The 20,872-nt window shown below is 34.8% G+C and overlaps 1 protein-coding gene across 1 annotated transcript in view; it reads left to right on the forward strand.

The window, feature by feature from the left end:
- Positions 1–20,872, forward strand: part of AOPEP (aminopeptidase O (putative)) — a 504,306-nt gene that overhangs the window by 375,793 nt on the left and 107,641 nt on the right. Inside the window, 2 exon segments of the mRNA XM_074281675.1 lie at positions 14,879–14,941; positions 15,593–15,667. Coding sequence (XP_074137776.1) covers positions 14,879–14,941; positions 15,593–15,667 — 138 coding nt within the window.

Consider the following 20,872-nt stretch of genomic DNA (forward strand, 5'->3'; position numbering starts at 1 on the left):
CCTGGGATTCTGTGGTAGAGAGTCTCTTTTACCATCCACGTTATTTCTGCCAGGATGGAAAGTTGCTATGTATATAAAGGTGTGTTTTCTCCATGTCTTCCCCATGTGAAATTTTCCAAATAGGAACTTTTGGGAGTCTATACAGCATCCCAGTCCAAATTTCAAATTACTTTTTTGCTACCTATTTTTTTTTAAATACAGAACTTAATTTCTGTATACTTCTTGTTTTTATTCATTTATTTTATAATTAGAAAATAGAGCTTATTTTATATATTTGATTCTGGTCAAATAAACTGCTAAATTCTCAAAAGAAAAGTCCACAGGTTGGACAATAATCTATCAGATTATGTTTCTTAATTTATTTTTCTTTCCTTCAGTCTATGGGATATAAACTTTAATGTGAAAACTTCTCAAACGCATTTTCCCTGTGTTATGGTTTTGGTTCTTAGTGCTCCTGACACCTGGAAATGAGGCACATTAGGAATGGTGTGGCAAATATCAAATTGCAGTTTCTAGTCTTTCTGTGTCAGAGGATTTGTGACATTTTGAGAAGGGGCTGGCAAATCAAGTCTCCTTCTTTGTAAAGCAACTAGCCAAAAGAATCTGCATCATTCATTGTTGGGAAAGTGCCCTTGTCCATGTATTTATTTGAAGATCTGCAGGTGCCCATTGTCTGCCATTGGTTTGTCCCACACCATAGATTTTTTTGTCATTGATGGGTGAAATGTTTTAGTATAAAGTTACAGCTTTGATTATTTGGTAATCTTTTTAAGTTTACTTACATCCACAGCACCTAAGCTAGTACTGGCTAAAACAATTCCAATCCCTACTAAATTTGTGCTTAAACAGTGAGAATTGACTTTTAAATGGTTTTAACAAATGTGTCCAGTGTAATATTACCTTGGTTTCCAATGTTCTTGGACCCCAGAATGAAGAGAAGTGAAAGTAAGAAATGCTAGATTAGAAGCATCTTTAGTTTTTGAAAAAATAAGATAAATCATTATACTGGCCATATGAATTAAATTGCAAAAAGAAAAGAGAATTCATCCCAAGGTATAAACTGGTTTTAAGTGGATCTGAGATGCACATAGATTTTTATATTTATGACAAGTGAAACATAGCCTTTGGATTCTTTTTAAGTATACTGTTGAGTACAAAAGTTATGTTATATAGAAAATAGCTTATCCGTAGTAGAAAGGAGTTAATGTTTGGTATCTAAAGAACAATAAGAGTTTGCTGCTTGGCTGATCAATGCTGGATCAAGTTCACATTCCCAAGCTCCCACTCTCCCACCTACATATGTTGGGGGTGGAAATTTAGCAAAGAGAGGGAGGACATCCTGGTCCTTTTTTTCTAAGGAGAGATGTGAGATCAGACTCTCCTAATATGGACACAGCTGGGCTTGCATAGCATTAAACATTGATTTAATCCACTGCTTGAGAAAATACTCTACAAAAAGGAAAGAGATTTGCAGCCAATTAATTCTTGCCCTACCCATTGTTTTCTTTGGCCAACTATATGCAGAGTTAAATGTTTTATAAATAAACTTTCTGGAAAACATATATGTATATGTGTATATGTAGATAGATACAAATTTATAAAAGCTTATTATTTGTGAAACATTGCACACTATGATTTCAGGCCTTTTCATACATACACACGTGTGTGTGTGTGTGTGTGTGTGTGTGTGTGTGTGTGTGTGTTGTTTCAGGAAACAAGGATCCATTCCTTTTGCATTGCAGAAGAATGACTGTAATAGGGACATTTGAGAAACTAAACAGCATCCCAGTCCAAGTTTCAAAGTTTTTAGGAACAAAAGTGCCAGGTTTTTAAAAGGCACATAGAATTACATACATATGTTTACTTTCTCATATGTCCTACCTCTTTTAAGAACACACACAGTTTTTTCTTGGAAATATGGGAAAGATTTTCAATTATAGCTGGAGATGAATTCTTTATTAAAAAAATTAATTTAATTTTAACACAAATATATGTATGTACATGTAGGTACATATATATACATTTATATCTATTTTATATACATATAGACAAATATATATGTGCGTGCGCATGTGTATGTATATGTGTTTTATATATATATATATACATATATATTATTAATGTTATTAATGTTGATAGGTCTTTATATATATATATATATATATATATATATATATATATATATATATATATATATATATATATATATATATATATATATATATAAAGACCTATCAACATTAATAACTGATATAAGGTATTTTGCTAGATGTTGTTATTCAGTGATATCTGACTATTCGTGACTCCATTTGAGATTTTCTTGGCAAAGATATTGGGGTGATTTGCCATTTCCTTCTTCAATTAATTTTGCAAATGAGGACATTAAAGCAAACAGCATTAAGTGATTGCCTAGGGTTACAAAGTGTCTGGGATAAGATTTGGATTCTGGAGGATAAGTGTTCCAGGCCTGAAGTTATAAGCCTGGTTCTCTATCAATTTCACTATCCAAGATGTTGTTAAAGAAAATCTTTCTATATCTGTGTTGTCTGGGCTAGTTGGAAGAATGGACAAGAAAAAGTTCTGTTTGACTCCTGCTTAGATCAGTTTGCTTTGCACTTGGAGGAAGAAAATTTTTTTTTTTTTTTTTTTCTGCAGACATAGATTCCTTCTTAACTTTAGCCAGTCATCTTCTAAAGCATGCTTTGAATCACAGGAAGCCTGCTATAAAAGACTGGATAGTTGGATGGCTGGTTTAGTACAACTCATAAGCAGACAACTAAAAAAGATAACTTTTTTTATGTTGACAGTACATTGGTAGATATATATGTATGTCTATATATAGACATAGAAAGAGAGAGTGTGGGAAGGAGATGGGGAAGAGAAAGAGAAGGTGGGGAGGAAGGAGAGACAGAGGAGAGAGACAGAGTCAGAGTGGTAATTAAGAACAGCATATTCTGTGTATTAAAATTGAATTTGATGAAAACAAGGACTTATTTTCATTTGGTTAGTGCTATATTTTGCCTGCATTAGAACTGACTTTTGAGAGACAGCCTAGTCTGGTAGAAAGCTTAGTAGAGTCAGAACACCTCAATTGAATTTTTTGTCCTGTCTTTTTGGATGTCAATGTTTTTCTAGCGAGGAATGCTAGGTCTGCTTCTTTATCTGGCTTCTCTAGATTATACTTCCCTCCTCTGTAAAATTAAACGGATGCACCAGATAACTCTGGTGGGCCCTTTCCACTCTAAATCTGATCCTGTGATATTATTAGGCAAGTAACCTAGTGATAATAATTGATGTTAGCGTACTACAAGCACATGTATATACACCCCACCCCCATAGACACATACTCATATTCCCTTTAGGCAAGGATAGAATTATAAAGGGGGCAGTACTAGAGCCATTGAGTAGTTCCTTTATTTCCCTATTAACTTTTTTTTTTTTTTTTTTTTTTTTACGTGAACCAAAGTAACCATTTCTGGGGCCCTGTCAATACAAAATTGTGCCCTACGATTATCATGCTAAATGACCACCACATACTTATATTTAAGTAGTTGTGGGATGATGCTCTGAAGAAGGAATGATATGGAATTGTTCCTAATGACAAAGATCAGCACCATGTCAGGAAGAGAAAGAAGCAATAGAACAAGAACTGAAAAGAACTATATGGGCTATAGAATTTTTACCCTTTTGCTGTTCTGTAGATAAATCTATGTAATTGGGGTGTTATAGGATGATGGTAGAAGGACCTTTAAGATATTCACTGCTAAATCTCTTTTGAAAGAATTTAACTGTAACCATCCAAGGACAAATTACCTACTGAGCCTGCTGACTATTTTTAAAGATTTCTGGAAATGAAGATTCCACTATTTTATAGTTTATTCTTCTATTAACTGATAATGTCAAAATATTTCCCCTGTTATATAAATATAAAAAATGATAAATAGGTCATGTAAGTAGCCACTTCTATCACAGCAGTAATCTATAATGGGCAGTAACAAAAAGAGGCATGTTGTCAGAGAATATGCCACTAGCTCAACGTGATATTGATTTCAAAAGGTTATAAATTCCCCTTAATTTGTTATCTTTTGTTAAAGTACTAAAATCCTTTTTGAATCAAATTGTTTACTTGTTTTCTGTCACATTTAACTCTTTTTGACCACTTTTAGGTTTTATTTTTGTTTTGGCAAAAATATTGAAATGATTTGCTCTTTCCTTCTCTGGCACATTTTTACAAGTGAGGAACTGAGGCAAATAGGGTTAAATGATTTGTCCAGTATCACACAGCTGTGAAGTATCTGAAGCTGGATCAGTCTGAGGCACTCTTCTTTCCCACTCCAGGGCTGTTGCTCTATTCATTGTTCTATCTGGCTACCCTTATACCAAATTATATGATCCCAACATGCAACTTAGTAGTAAAATAATTTGTTTCTTTTTGCTATTATAGAAAGAGTACAATAGAAGCCATTAAGTCCTTAAATCGGAGAGACGAGATTATTTTTTTAGATAGCTTTTTATTTTTCTAAATACATGCAAAGATAGTTTTCAACATTCACCTTTGCAAAACCTTGTGTTCAATATTTTTGTGCTTTCCTCCTCACCTACTCCCTTCCCTAGAGAGCAAGTAATCCAATATAGGTTAAACATGGACAATTCTTCTAAACGTATTTCCACACTTATCATGCTGCACGAGAAAAATCAGATCAAAAATGAAAAAAAAAGAAAAAAAAATCAAGCAAGCAAACAATAACAACAACAACAAAAGGTGAAAATACTATGTTGTGATCCACATTCAATCCTCAATTCCTCTTTCTAGATACAGATGACTTTCTTCATCACAAATCTATTGGAATTGGACTAAATCACTTCTTTTTTTTAAATATTAAACCTTTTTATTTTCAAAACATAGATAGATAGATATAGATAATTTTCAACATTTATCCTTGCAAAACCTTGTGTTCCAAATTTTTCCCTCTCTTTCTCCCATCCCCTCTCCTAGATGGCAAATATATGTTAAACATGTGTGATTCTTCTATAGATATTTCCACAATTATCATGTTGCACAAGAAAAATCAATGAATCACCTCATTGTTGAAAAGAGCCAAGTCCATCACAGTTGATCATCATATAATTTTGTTGTTGCCATGTATAATGATCTCCTGGTTCTGCTCATTTCACTTAGCATCAGTTCATGTATGTTTCTCCAAGCCTCTCTGTATTCCTCCTGCTGGTCATTTCTTACAGAACAATAACATTCAGTTACATTCATATTCCATAACTTATTCAGCTATTCTCCAACTGATGGGCATCCACTCAGTTTCCAGCTCCTTGCCACTATGAAAAAGGCTGCCACAAACATTTTTGCACATGTGGGTCCATTTCGCTTTTTTTATGATGGAGAGACAGAATTATCTGTTCTCATCCATTAGAGTTAGCTATAGGGCCATGGAACCAAGAATAGGAAGAGATCTTTGACATCATCAAGTTCATCAATTTCATTTTTCAGAAGAGCAAACTTAAGAGGTTAAGTGACTAGTTGAAAATCATATTGACCTGGTCAGAGTCCAGACATTATTTCAAAGTTTCTTAATATAATTAGTCTTGGGAGACATATTTAAACTCTGTAACATAAGAATCTATGATAAAGATAGATAGAGGTACCTATATATATACGTGTGTGTGTATGTATGTATATAGAGGAGAAGGGAGGAGGGAAAAAGGGAGAGAAGCCTAATTTAGAGCTAAGCCTAAATTAGACAATCTCTGTGATCATTCCAAGTTTTACCATTCTATGAAATGTGTTTCTACTATTCTCAGTTTCATACTTACCTCAAACTTCTACAAATGCCTCTGTGTTCTAGTATTCTGAAATCTAATTTAGAAGTCCATATTTCAGTAATCTAAATTTTCCTAGTACTCACTTTTTGAGATACTTTAAGCTCATATTCTTTAGTTTGAGCCCAATGGAAATGAAATATCCAATTAGTGTATTTATTAAAATCATCTTTTGTGATGTTTGCTGTTATCATTTTAAATGAGTATATATAAAATATTTAATTTTGGTAAATTATTTTCTCCTCTGATACTGTATTTGCAATTAAGGTACACTACCACCAGGTGGTGGTAAGGATCTTGATCATATGATCTGAGCCACCATACTTCCATCTGACACCTTTAGTCAAAAGAATTAGAATTTACTGTTCCATGTCTCTCCTTTTTGTGGGAAGGGAGGGAGGGAGGAAAGGGGAATCAGAAAGAGGAATCAGAAATAGATATCTGTTTAGACATCATAATACAGTATTTTTAAGGAATACTATTTTCAAAATGACAAGAGAATGCAGTAGACTGGATACAATTTGATACCTTTCTCCCCAGTCCTTAACTATTAATTATAATTGGTCTTCTAATAATAACATTCCAACTCTAGTCTTATCTCCTGATTGGAAGATTCTTTTCAAACTCCCCTAAATCAGAGGCAATATTTAGCAATGCAAAATGAACTGAACTTGCAATCAAAGGACCTGAGTTCAAGACCCAGTTTGCTCATTAAGCTGTATTAGCTATATTATGGTTGGCAATGTCATTTTAACTTCCTTAAGCTTCAGTCTCCAAATATCCAAAATGGGAATATTGATATATACATTCTACCTAACAACATTATTATGAGAAAAAAATGCTTTGTGTACTGCAAAGCACTATATAAGTACAATATTGTCATCATGGAATCAGATCCCTCCTGGGGATGATAAGTGCTTCTGGGACCCCAGGCCAGCTTGGAATAAAAGCATCCTTTGAGCTTCTCACAGCTGTCAGCCTCTCTCTTTCTTGGCCATAGAAGATCTTTTTACCTGCTTAGGCTGTTCAAGTTAATTAAAGGAATGACCTTATCCTGCCCTTCTGGAATCTTTACCATATAGAAATTTCTATCACTTCCTTTTGACGTCCATGAAATTGCTCCTATCCATGTTTTAGAAGAAAAAAAAAAGAAACCAAAGCACATAACTTCATTCCTCTGCCAACGGAGTGAAACCTGAATGATTTTTTTCCAATCAGAAAAGAATAATTTTATGCTCTATTTTAAAAGAGGGAACATCTCTCCTCCCACCTCCCTTCTCTCAGCTGCAATCTCTGGCTGCTAACTATTCTACAGTGTTGCTTAAAATTTCAATTCATTGCTCTTCTCTTAGCATTTACAGTTGCTCCTAGCAACCAAAAGGGTTTTTTTTTTTTATTGTTGTTGTTATTGGGTTTTTTGTTTTGTTTTGTTTTGGTTTTTTTTTAATTAACAAACTGGTTTGATGATATAGGGACTGCTTTAGCAAGAGAATTCCTTGGATCCAATTTCTTTATAACATATCTATCAGAATAAAGTATTTTATTTAATTTAATTATTTTTATTTGTTTATTTATTCATTTTTGAATAAAGCATTTTAAAACAGTAATGTAAACAAAATACATAACATTATTAGATATTTAAAGTGATTTCAATCTACTTGAAAACAGTTGTTTAAGTGATCCCACCTTAAGATAAATAATTACAATTAATTTACTCTTTTCTCCTCTAGTTTGTCCACATTCAATCTCCTGAGAAGTCAGTACTAGATAGACTAAATGGGTTTAAAAGATAACAGGAAGAATTTAAATTAGACACAAGGCATAATTTTTCAGCATTTAATGGACAGAACAAAACAGATCCTTGGCTAGTACTAAGCTTAGTTTTAGACTGTCTGAACTTTTAATACTATCTTATTACGACATTTAGTTTCTAGACATTTGTGACAGTTAAGAATGCACTCACTTAATAGAAGTATGATATATATTTTTTAATTGCTAATTACACTCCTTTGAAGGGAAGTGGGACAAAATGACTCCAGTTTAAAGAAAAAAAGGTATAAATAAAGGGCTGATGCATTTTTTTGAGTGAAAAAGATATTTAGAAATAAATTTGAATATACTATTGGTATAATCATGAAAATTAATTCCTTTCACTGATGGATCATTAGTTCCGTTATTGCTGTTTTGGTGGCCAACTACATAATTTCATGAGACAGAGGATGGATTATTGCAGTCTTATATATGATTTTACTTTCTTGGTAGTTTTGGTAGTTATCTGAAGCTATATAAAGGCAATGGTGACTTCATACACTTTATTTCTAGTCAGCATAATGAATTTTTAAAATTATACAAATTCTTTACTTGTAAAAATTTGCTTAATGGTCGGAAAATTAAAACTCTTGAGTTTTGTTTCCCCTCCCCCGCTTTCAAAACCTACTTCAGACACTCACTTGCTGTGTGATCCTAGGTAAGTTGCTTGCTCTCCCTGGCTCTCAGTTTCCTCTAATATAAAATGAAGGGATTGGTCTTGTTGTTCTTTTAAGTGTCTTCCAGTTCTAAATCCATTATCCAGTCATCCTACTCTGCTCCTAGTTTTTCATTTATCTCTCTAATAATCTGCCAAAGATAGCAATGGGAATATACTGTAAAGTTCTTCAAGAGCTTTGGCAAAAAGACACAAGTAATAGTCCCTATTTCTATAATGCTCAAGATTTATGAAATGTTATTCTTATACTATCCTGCAAGGTAGGCAGGGCAGACAATGTTATCATTGTGTAGATGAAAAAATAGAGGTGAAATGATCTACTCTTCCCAAAATCCTATTCATTCCACTATAGCCTATTGCCTTTCCTTCCTCTCTATCTGTCTGCCTATCTATCAAATATAAAACCTTCTGTTAGGTATTCAAATACCTTCATAACCCAAACCCCTCACCCTACCTTTCCAGTCTTCTTATACCTTAGTCTCTCTTGTGACACTGGCTGTCTTGTTATTCCTCGTACAAAAAAATTCCATCCTCATAGGCTATATCCCTTAAGCCTAAAATGTTTTCTCTTCTTATTTCTACCCCTTGGCTTCCCAGCCTTAATTCAAATGCCAGCTAACGGCCTCCCTTCTATAAGAAGCTCTTTCCAGTCCCTCTTAATTCTAGTGTTTTCCTTTCATTGATTATTCCCAATTTATTCTAAATACAGCTTGTTTGTATTTAGATAGTTATTTACATATTGTCTCCCCCATTAGACTGTGAGCTTCTAGAGAGCAAGAACTGTTTTTTGATCCTCTTTGTATTCCCAGTCTTTAACAGAGTGCTTTTAATAAATACTTAATGACTGTCTATCCATCTGTTTGTGTATTTGGATAGATGCAAATTATACTTCTTAAGCTCTATACTTCTGGAGCCTTCTAAATACTGTTAGTTCTCTCATAATACTTATTTAAAAAAATAGCACCACACAAGTTAAAGTTTTCCATCAATTACACAAAGAAATTCTTAGAGCTGAATCTTTAATGTTTCTATCTCAGAACTACACCTCTTAACATTCATCTCACAAAAATGTTAGAATGGGATCAAAGGATTAGAGATCACCTAATCCAACTCCCACATTTTACATAATAGTAGTGACTCTAACATCTTCCCTTTGTTTCTTTCATTTTAAGACACAATCAGTTACTCAAGTTTGGTAAAATGAGCATGGCCTTCATAGTGGAGGCCTCTGTTCCCCAAGGCTCTGTGGTATGACTCCAAATGGTTATGTGATAAAACAGTTGGAGAATAGGAAAATGGGTTGCATCCCATCCTCCCCACTAATTTGCAAAGTGCAGTTCTGATCATGTCACCCTCTTGTGAAAAGTAAACTCCAGTGGTTTTCTATTAGCTCCAGGATCAAATCTATAACCTTCCATTTGGCATGTAAAATCTTTTAGCCTTATTGTACCATATACCCTTACCTAAATTCTTTGGTCCAAACATGTCTTATTGCTGTTCCTTCCTTTCATACCAAAAAACGTGGCCTAAATGATCCAAACATGAGTAAGAAATTTAGGTGTGATACTGTCCATAAAGAAGGAGGAATTGATTTCTTCTTTTGAAAACCTTCTGCTGAGCTGGAATCAGAGACATTTCACTTTTGCTTGTTTTCATATTCTGCATGGTGAATGTCTACATAGAGAAACAAGACTCTGAATAAGCTACTATGTTTACTGATTTATAACTCATATATTTGATATAACCCATATTTGTATTGTATGTGTTTTAATAAAAATTATTACATAGCTCAAAAATTGCATTATGTATCTTTCAACCAAAATTTTCTCTAACTTAACATATAATCACTAAAATTTATTTTGGTTACATTAAAATAGTTTTGTACAAATAAAATCAATGTATCCAAGATTAGAGGGAAAGCAGAAAATTGGGGGAAATTTTTTTAAGATACATAGTTCCTCAGATAAAGACTTTATATCTCACATATAAAATTTTTTTTTTTGTCAAATTTATAAGAATGAGCCATTCCCCAATTGATAAAAGATCACAGCATATAAACAGGCAGGTTTTGGAAGAAGAAATCAAAGTTATTATAATGATATAAGAAATGCTCTAAATCATTATTTATTAGAGAAATACAAATTTTAAAACTTTGAGATATCATCTCATCTATCAGATTGGCTAAATAATAAAAGGGGAAAATGACAAATGTTGGATGCGATATCAAAAAATTGCAACACGAATTCATTGTTGGTGGAATTGTAAATTGATCCAACCATTTTAGAGAGCAATATGGAATTATGCCTAAAGCATTATAAACTATGTATGCCCTTTGAGCCAGCAATACCAGTTAGGTCTATTTCCCAAGATGATTAAGGAAAAAAGAAAGGATCTTACATGTTCTAAAATATTCATAGCAGCTCTTTGTGGTGTCAAAGAACTGAAATTAAGGAAATGTCCAAATATTCCGGGAATGGTTAAACAAGTTGCAGTATATGATTACGATGGAATACTACTCTGCTGTAAGATATGATGAGCAGGCTGATTTTAGGGAAAAAAAACTTGGAAAGACTTGAATGAAATAAAGAGTGAAATGAACAGAATCAATATAGTTGGATATAGTAACAGCAATATTGTTTGAAGAATAACTGAAAATGACTAAACTATTTTGAATATTATTAATATTCAAATCAACTGGACCTATGAATCAAAGGATCTATTAAGGAAAGCACTTATCCACCTCCAGAAAAAAAAGAACTGATAAATAGAAGTATACATAGTGTTATTTACATAAATAGATATTTCTCTATCTGTATATCTGCATCTGTAGCAAATGGTCTTCTCTATACTTAGTGGAGAGGGAGGCAGACAACTTGGAACTTAAAATGTAATAAATAACTAAAATTAATTTTAAAAATAAAATAAAATTTATATAGTACTTTAAGTTTTACAAAGCACTTTATCCATATTTTCTCTTTTGGTATGATAGCCCTCTGAGGTAGGTGTTGCTCTCCTCATTTTAATTACTAGCAATTATTTGTCTTTTCTGTCCCTCAGGACATTTAAATTTTATTTTAAAAAAATAATGAAGTATTTTCAATTATCTATTTCACTTAAATATGAATAATATAAACCATCATTGTTATTTATTAATAATAATTCTTATTAATTATTAATATTCAAGTGAGAACAAAAGGTTCTACTACTAATAATTTTAAATGATTGTTTATTTTATCTTTAATTCATCCTGAATTTTCCACTTTTGCATATGTTTTCTAATTTGGGGATGTACAAACAAAACATCTTAGATTCATTGAGAGAGGGAGAGCAAAGTAACAAAAAAGATAAGATTTTAAAAGTTCAGATCTTAAATTCTAGTTTTCAAAGCCTCTAATAATTTCACTGTTACTCTTTAATACTGAAACTAGCCTTATCTATATGAATCTGAGTATTATATTTTGAGACTGAAACTAGATTTGGATAAAATACTTGACAAGGAAGGAAAAACCCTTCCTCCAATTAATTTTAAAACCAATTGTAAAAGTAATTTGCAGAAATTTCTTTGGCTCCTGTTATGCAATTTTTTCTTTTATTCTTTCTGTTCAAAAAATGTTGATGGGTGGAAAATGGGTGTGTTTGTATGGAAGAATCTAAGTGTATCTATATTGAATCATTCAACATTGGTATTCCTAAGTCTAGCTGAAGTAAGAGAATAAACTTGTAGTTGATAGAAGGAAAAGTCTGCCAACAATAGATTTCTATTGATCCTGAACTGTCATAAGTAGTCTTTAAAAGTCTGAGTGCTTAAGAGTTCTCTACCTATTTAAAATTAAGTAGTTTTCCAGTTATACAAATATGTTTCTGATTGTTTGTAATATTTTTCTGACCCAAGTGTTTGTATTTGGAATGCATACATTTTTGCATTAACTCTTTCTTTCTAGTGGTCAAAGTAATCCCTATAGTTCAAGAAGGCCATTTTTTGAAGGCAGGAACCGAATCTTGCCTTTTTAAAATATTTCCAAATACCATGACTAGACCTTACTAAACACTAGACCTATGTTGATCTAAAGAGTACTAGATTTGTGGTCAGAAGACCAGGGTACTTCTCTAAAGTAAGTAGTTCTATGGGACCCTGAACAAGCCACTTAATTTTTCTGACTTTCACTTTCCTAAGTTTACTTCCAGCTCTAAATCTATGGCTTAGAGTTAATCATTAATAAAACTTATATCTTTTTAAACTATTAGTGTCCTGGGCTAAACCAGGCTTGGAATCAGGACAACTGAGTTCAAATCCAAGTCTCCAAGTAATATCACAGACTAGCTATATATCTTTGGGCAAGTCACTTAACATTTGCCTGGGTTTCCTAGATTTTAAAATGGAGATAGTAATAAGCACCTACCTTATAGGGTCATTGTGAAAATGAAATGAGGTAATGTTTTTTAAAAATACTTAGCACAATGACTGTACGTACACACACACACACACACACACACACATGCTTGTTCCTTTCTCCTATTACTAGCAATTGAACTGAATACTAGAATTGAAAGAATAATATTCCTAAACAATCAAAGTCATGTGAAGTGGTTAGAAACTACTTTATATCATTCTAGAAGCATTTTGGATTTTTTCTTCTTGAAAACAGAAACTCTAAGTAAAATCCTACCCCTCTGGGCAGGCCTGTTGTATATTTTCATGATAGAAATGCATCATGAATGTACTTTTAAGTAGTCTTGTTGTGAATATGAACTAAAGGGATGAAATAAGATTTTCTACTGTGATGTCTCCATTAAGAAGTTCTTTGTGTAAACTACTTCATGGCAATGTTGCTTCTATTTAAAGCAGGGAGTTTGATCTTGGCTTTGATCTAAGGCTTTTGATCTCGAAAGAAAGATGTTGTAGTAATAAAAAAAAGGGGGGGGGAGGGTTAAGAGATTTTCTTTAGAGAAATGTGATAAAGTTAAAGGGATACTGTCAAGATTAGGAGAAAAATCTGACCTACCTCTTCCTTGCTCCCTCATCCCCCTTAACTACATGTAACTTCTATAGATGGCACCATTATATTTCATATATACAGAACTTTAGCACTAATACAACAAAACTCATGGAAGTAATGAAGCAAAACTATTTCATAGTAAGGAAAACAACTAGCATAAGGAAAAGTTTCATATATCCAGTGCCAACTTCTTTTCTTAAATATGAAAAATATACTTTGACTATTCCTTTTACAAGCTACAGTAACCTTGGGGGGTCCCTCGTTGACATTGTTTTTATAATGTAGACTGTATCCAAATTTGCAGAACCAGTTTAAAAGCCGGGTCACTTTACTGCTCAAATCAAATAGGGCCCATCCTGTTCAACCTGCATTTAACAAATGTCTGGAGCTCATTAAGGACGATTTCTGAGTTGCAATAAGTAATGTAAGCGACCCAGGTGGTAAGCAGAAGGCAAACTGGCTTCTCGGCCTTTAAAAAGCACTTTATCGTTGCCCCTGGGAACTCACCTGCCATTAGTCTGGATTCCTTAGAGGTCAACGGGCTACAGAAAAAAGTCTTAAATATTCAACATATTCTAGTTCCTGGAGAAAACTCTGTACACGAGTTTTGATCTTCAGGATAGACGGACATCGAGGTGTTTGAGGGTGGTTTTGGGGCTGGTCCGTAAACCCCGGTCTGTGGGACAAACACTAAAGTATTCTACGCCTGATAGTCTAGGAGTGAGGTGAGGGTGAAGTAGGGAGACTATAGAAAAAGGCTAGAGACCCAGAGAAAGCTTCAGGTCCCGGGGCTCGAGAGAACCTGTACTCGGAGGTGGTGGGAGGAGTTGGGAGAGATAAAGAAAAAGGCAGGGGTGGGGACACCCCACCAAAGCAGTCTCTATACCTTTAAGGCAAGCTCCTCCCTTGCCTCCTCCCCATCTTCGAGCACCGGGCCCCCCCCTCGTCCTCGCCCCCGCCCCAGCCCCTTTAGGTGTTTCATTTCCGAAGGAGCCCCCGCTGCAGCTCAGCGCCGGCCGAGAGGGGTTACGGTCGGCGCCGCTCCGTCCCCGCCTCCGAGACGGTGGACCCGAGGGGAGGGGGCAGAGCCCAAGCGAGCCGATGCCAAGCCCTTCTCCCCGCCTCCATCCACCACCCCCACCACCCCCAAAAAAAAGAAAAAGAAAGAAAGAAAATATCCAACCTACTACAACCCGAACCGCGTGCGCCATGGGCTGCGCGCGGGGCATGGGCTGCGCCGGGGCAGCCGCGAGGTAAGGGGCCCGGCGCGCGCGGTGCCCGGGGGGCTTCGGGGCGCGACCGGAGAAGCTGGGGAGACGCCAACGAGCCCCGAGCCCCCAGGGCTATAGCCTCCTTACATAGGTTGGGGGAGGGTATGCTCGGTGGAAGGAGAGAGCTCGAGAAGCAGGCTGGCGGTGGGGCTTTGGGACGAGGGGTGAGGGGCTAGGGAGTGTCAGACCTGGGGATGCCCCCGCCCCTGGCTCCGCGTGGCTATTACCACCTCAAATAAACTTGCACTTTTGTTTTACTTTTTCTTTTTTTTTTTTTTTCTTCTTCCCGATAGCCATTGCAAGGAGAAACTCAGACTTGGGCGGAGAGTCGGCTCGTTCAGCAAGTAAATGATGAGGTGAGAGGAAAAACTGCCTTCGTGCGCGGCGTCAAGCCGGCTTCCCACGGGCATCCTCTCGCCCTCTTCCCCTGCGGTTTCTCGAATCCATCCCGCATTTCTGGTGCGGCGGGGGCGGCACTCAGAGAGGGATACCCCCTCTCCCCGCCCGCCCCGGGTCTGTTCTGTGTCCCAGGGCTAGCCTAATAAAGATCGGCGGTGATCTAGATGCTGCCTTTTCTTGGGGGAGGGGGACTTAATTGCTCAAGAGCTAGTGAGCAGATGAAATAAATGTGAGCCTTGGATCAGAAGTCAGAGAGCCCCGGGTCTCTTTTCTCTCCCCCTGTTCTCCCCGCACTTTAACCAAGTATCCTGAAGCTTCTCTGCAGCTTATAACTTAATGTGAACTTAAAGAGTTTCCGTTCTTTGGGGTGGGAAATACAGTTTCTATACTGGGAAGAGATAGGGGAGAAGAGAGACACTCCTCAAGTGACTGCTCTAAGAGCGTGCCTCTCCGGCTGGGACGTGCGTGCCCTTCGCGGGGGAAGAGTGGAAAAAATGGGCTCCGAGTCTGGGTACACTTTCCTACTCGTGCTGAGCGTGGCCCGCAGGCCCCGCGGCCCTTCGTCTCCTTTCCTTTTCTTTTAAAGCTTTATGGTTTTTGAACTTCAGGTCACAAAATGGATCCGAGTTAATCGGAGAGCCAGGAAAAGAAGGAGGAGGGAGAAAGAAGAAGTTTTTGAAAAGGTAGGGGTCTTGTATCACGCCTGCCGCGGAACAAACCGTAATCCGATCCGGCGTCAACTTCCCCGATGATGGCATTGCCGGGAAGAAACACTTGACTCAACTAAACTTAAAATACATCTCATTTGTGAGGCTACTTTTCCGGGACTTATTGACTGTGAGTCCTGATAATCATTAATTTCCTGTTTTTAATGGAGCGCTCTGAGCGTGTTTGGGGGGAGGGGACTGGGAGGAATGTAGCAGTCTTAATGAGGCTATGAAATAATAGCACACAACTTGTTTTTCCGCAGTCATTTTACACATAACTGTTGGATCTTAAAATGTTGAAATAAATTTTGAAGAAGATTCTTAAGAATAAACTCTAGATTACACCTAGAGTGTGGGTATGAGGATTGTGAAGGCATTGTTGACACTGTTAAAGCACACACACACTTCTAATGTGTATTTTCAAGAATCCTTCTAGGGCTGAATTTAGGAAAAAGTTGAACACTTTTGTAAACTTTGGGAGCACTAGAGGGAATTTTTCTTACTCTGTAGTAACAGAAAAGTTGGCTGACAATTGGATTCCCTATATTCTTGGGGAAACATCCACTAACTTTTAAGACAGTTTTTTCATGTCTTAAATTATATATAATAGAAGGTAAGTGATGTATTGGGTTTTGACGGTTTTTTCTTTTAAAGAAATACTCAGAATCTTAAAGCTTGCATGGTAACTTAACAGTTTGAAAAATATTACCCACACGGTGGAAATTCATGTGCAACATATTTTACATTTTCTTACTTTTCCTGGTTTTTGATTCCTGATAGAATCAAGGGATTAAAATAGTACTGCATGTTGTTTTTGCTCCTTTTAGAATGTATGATGAATCATTGCTGATTCTGTAGCCAAATTCTTGCTGATAACATGGCTGCCAACTTCTATGATGTCTTGCCTTAGTATGGGCATTGTGCTGTTCTTGAATGTCCACAAAGCACATTGTTCTGGATGTAATTCTGAAAATTCCAAGGTACTTAAGCGTCAACCTGGCAGTTTTCAAATACATTGGAATTGCTGACTTAAAAATCCAGTATTTTGTAGCCACAATACAAGGTGTGAAAAGTAATGCCTTTGTTTTTTCAGGCATAAGGGAGTTAGATTAGTCTTCAGTGATTCAGACAAGTTTTTTTCCCTTAGCTAATAAGAGAAGAAAAAGACACAGATACAAAGAAACCTTTATTTACGGTTCCAGATTTAATTTTGGGTCTACTTTTTGTATGCCGAAATATTTGTTTCTATAAAAAAAAAAAAAACAAAAAACTTTGTTTAGATTTTTTAATGTGATAGATGAGCGTTCAGAATAGAAGATATGAAGCAAATAGATTTTATAACAGATAGATGATAGCTTTTGTGTTTTTCTATATGATATGAAAATACTTGCTGAACTCCATTTCTCCCTCCCAAAATGTGTCCAAAATATTTTCTATAAGATAAAATTTCCCAAATTCATAAAATAATGTTGTAATGGAAAAGTTTTTTTTTTTTTTTTTTTTTTGAGGGAGTTGGGTTTTTTATTTCTGTTTTTGCTTTTGTTTTTTGGAATACCAGACCTAGATTTGTTCTGAAATAGAATTAAGAAAATCTGTAACTCTTTTTTTTTTTTTTTTTTTTAAATAATTGTCTCTTTGGAAACTTGCAAGGGTGAGAGTGACCCGAGTTGAAAATTTTTTTTTTCATTCTAATGTACAAGAAGTATTTTATGGGTTTTTGTTTATTCCTTGTTTTTTTTTTTTTTTCTTTTTTCCTCTCATCCTTTTACAGCTTAGATTATGATGTACCTTATGGATTTAAAAAAAAAATGTGGCCGATATTCTTAAATATAACTCCCAAAGCTTTATGAGGAAGGAAAAGTGACAGAGAGCCTCCTTATGGAGGGTAAGGGGGAGGGGGGTGGTCAAGCACCTTTGAGGGTTAGACACATACAATAGATGATCATAGTTGTAATAAAAATATGTTGCTTTGAGCCATTATTCATGAGTAAATCCCAAGCATTCATATACCATTTTTGTCTCAGCAATTTTTGTCCACTGAAGAATGGGACAGAGGCTATGTAAGCTAAGTTATGCCTTTCTAGGGCAAGGTAAAAGTGAAGGAAATTTTTGTTATTAATTTTTTTGAAAACATCAAAGTACCTCCTAATGTTTTCAGATAGTTTATAGAATACTAGATCTAGGACTGGAAAGGATCCCCAGAAGCCATCTAGTTCAACCCTTCTCACTCTATAGATGTAGGAAATAAGGGGAAGGGGTGTTTAAATGACTTGGGGAAAAAAATCATGCTATTAGAAATGGGATTTGAATCCATGTTCTCCAGTTCTAGTCAGCAGTCCATTCAGTATATTTTTATTTGAAGATCTCTTCTGAAATATAGTCTTGCATAGTATATAAAGTAATTTGTATCCCATCAAAGCATTGTGTTGCTTTTGGCATAGGTTTTGAACCTATCATGATGTCTAGTTACATTAAACTTCATGTTTCATTCCATAAATAATCTCTAAATAGATATTCTTTGTCACAAGTAAAGTCATCTTATTTTTTTAAAATCAAAAATAATCTTTCTAGCATTTAAAAATATGATATTACTGCTTTTGTTCATTCCTCATAAAGTAAGAAATTAATTATATTTGTTTTTGAAAGATACTATTTTATATCTGATCTCTACATCCATTTGTTTAATTACTTCCCTTTCTTACTTTATTTCACCTTCCAAGTGCTTGGCCATTATCTTCAGCTTCCATTGAAGACTGAGTGAGATCAAATCCATTACCTTGTGATTTTTCTTTATTGAGAGAGTCACATTTTTCTCTCCCACAGGAGGGTTCTGCTATTACTAATTTGCGTGTCACAGCGAATTAACAACTGTTATATATAAATGGGGGGGAATATCCAAGAGACAACTGTCCTTTGTATGTGGATACATTTATGGTTTTTTTTAAGAATACATAAATGGAAGAATAATATAAATATGGATATTAGGCAAAGAATTATATTAAAAAGAACATAAAATTAAAAATAAACTCAAGGATGACAAATGGCAGACATGGATTACTCTTATCATAATATCATGATAAATGATATCAAAGTGATAAATAACACTTTATCGTGATATTTGTACTTAGCAAGTTCTCTAAATGAAATGAAAAAGGAAAAATTTAGTTTTGAGATTGCTATGCAAAGCCTAGAGGACTAAAATCGTAAAATGGAGTTTCCTAAGTGAGATACAACTGTTAGGCAAGAATTGAAAAGTTATTTTATTTTTGGTTTCTTATTTTCCCAATTAACCCATTTCTAGATAAATTAGCTAGATCCATATATAGATATATTGTCTACATATGATTACACATATGGATAATATATATATATATATATATATATATATATATATATATATATATATATATATATATATATATATATATATATATATATATATATATATATATATATATATATATATATATATAAAAATAACTTTTTTTCTTCCACTCCCTGATTTTTCCTCTCTTTTCCTAATAATGTATATGTCTTTCTCCCAATTCTTTTTCATTTTCTATCTTCTTTCTATTATAGTTTTTCTTCATATTTTTCTTTTCTTTTTCATCACATAAGTTAGAATTTTGCACTTTATGTATTGTTTTTAATTCTTTTTCTCTTTGTTTTTTATATTCAGGCATTATTTCTTTCTGATATTCTTCCTTTTTTACTTCTTTAGGATCTCATTTAATTTAAATTACATTTGCTTTGGGGAGGAACATAGGAATTAAGATAACAAATCATTAAGATAAAGATTTTAAAAAGTTAAATAAAAGAAATATTAAGTGACAGCAGTGATAGCTGTGTTTTGTAAACTGTATTCACACATTTGTTCATTTGATAGTTTCAGCCTTTAATAATTACAATTTTCCTGTGTTTTTTTCTCCTTCCATTTTTATATCCATTTATTCAGAGATAATACAATTCTTCACTATAATCAAAGACTGAGACAAAACAATTGGAGTAAGGAAGTTTTACCTTGAAAGAATGTCACTTATCCAGAATTTCTAAGGATTTTAATTCCAAAGAATACTTGTATCTCCATTTATGCCCTTAGAACATGGGATGGAATTCAGTTTTCTAACTTAAAAGTAGCCTTTATCTTCCTTAAACTTGAAAGTTTCATAAAAATTATAGTCATCTTTGGAAAGGAATAGGAATTCTTAAAATAAAAATTAAGCAAGTGTACAGTTACTAGCTGTAGCTTTTATTGCCTAACATTGAACAGGGTCATTCAATTACCATCTCTAGGCAGGTGACTTCCAGACCCAGTCTCTCCCCTGAGATCCAGTCCATCTTTACCAGCTGCTTATTAAGCATTTCTAACTCGATATCTAGTAGACATCTCAAATTCATTATGTCTGAAACAAATCTCATCATTTCTCCCCCACAAAACTCCCCTCTTTCAAGCTTCCTTATTTTTATTGAGGGTATCCCCACTTTTCTAATCACTCAAGTTCCCAATCTCAAAGTGATATCCTAAGTAGTTCTTGCTCCATCTGCCCCTGTATTCAGTCAGTTGCTAAATCTTATTAGTTCTACTTCTATTACATGTCTCATTCATCCTCTTCTCCACTCACAGCCGCCATCCTTATTCAGGCCCTCATAATCTCTTGGATTATTGAAAATAGCTTTCCAATTTGTCTACATGACTCAGTTTTTCCCCCTCTCTTCTCTAACCCATTGCCCATGTAACTGCCAAAGTGGTGCTCCTAAAGTAATCTGATTATGCCATTCTTTTGCCCAGAAAAGTCCATTGGTTCCCTTTAGTACACAGCAATGAAATGCAACCTTTTCTGGTTTTTTTCAGCCCTTCAAGTATAGCTTCAGGCACTCTCCACTCCACCCAGTTTGACTTGCTTTTTGCTCTTTATATGTTTCTCATTTCTGTGCCATTTCTTGAGCTTTCATTTTCCATTCTTGGAATGTATTCCTTCCTCATCATCTTAGCTTCCTTCAAAGCTGAGCTCATGTGCTATCTCCTATTGGAAGCTTTTCCAGATGTCCTCTTAAGTTTTAGTGCCCTGAATTTACTTTTCTGTATCTTTGCATGGTTTTCCTCAAATAGAACAAAAGCTTATTGAAGGCTAGGACTGTTATTTGTATTTTCTATAAGATAAAATTTTCCCAAATTCATAA

The sequence above is a fragment of the Sminthopsis crassicaudata genome, chromosome 1 (assembly GCF_048593235.1).
Source record: "Sminthopsis crassicaudata isolate SCR6 chromosome 1, ASM4859323v1, whole genome shotgun sequence".
Taxonomy (NCBI): Eukaryota; Metazoa; Chordata; class Mammalia; order Dasyuromorphia; family Dasyuridae; genus Sminthopsis; species Sminthopsis crassicaudata.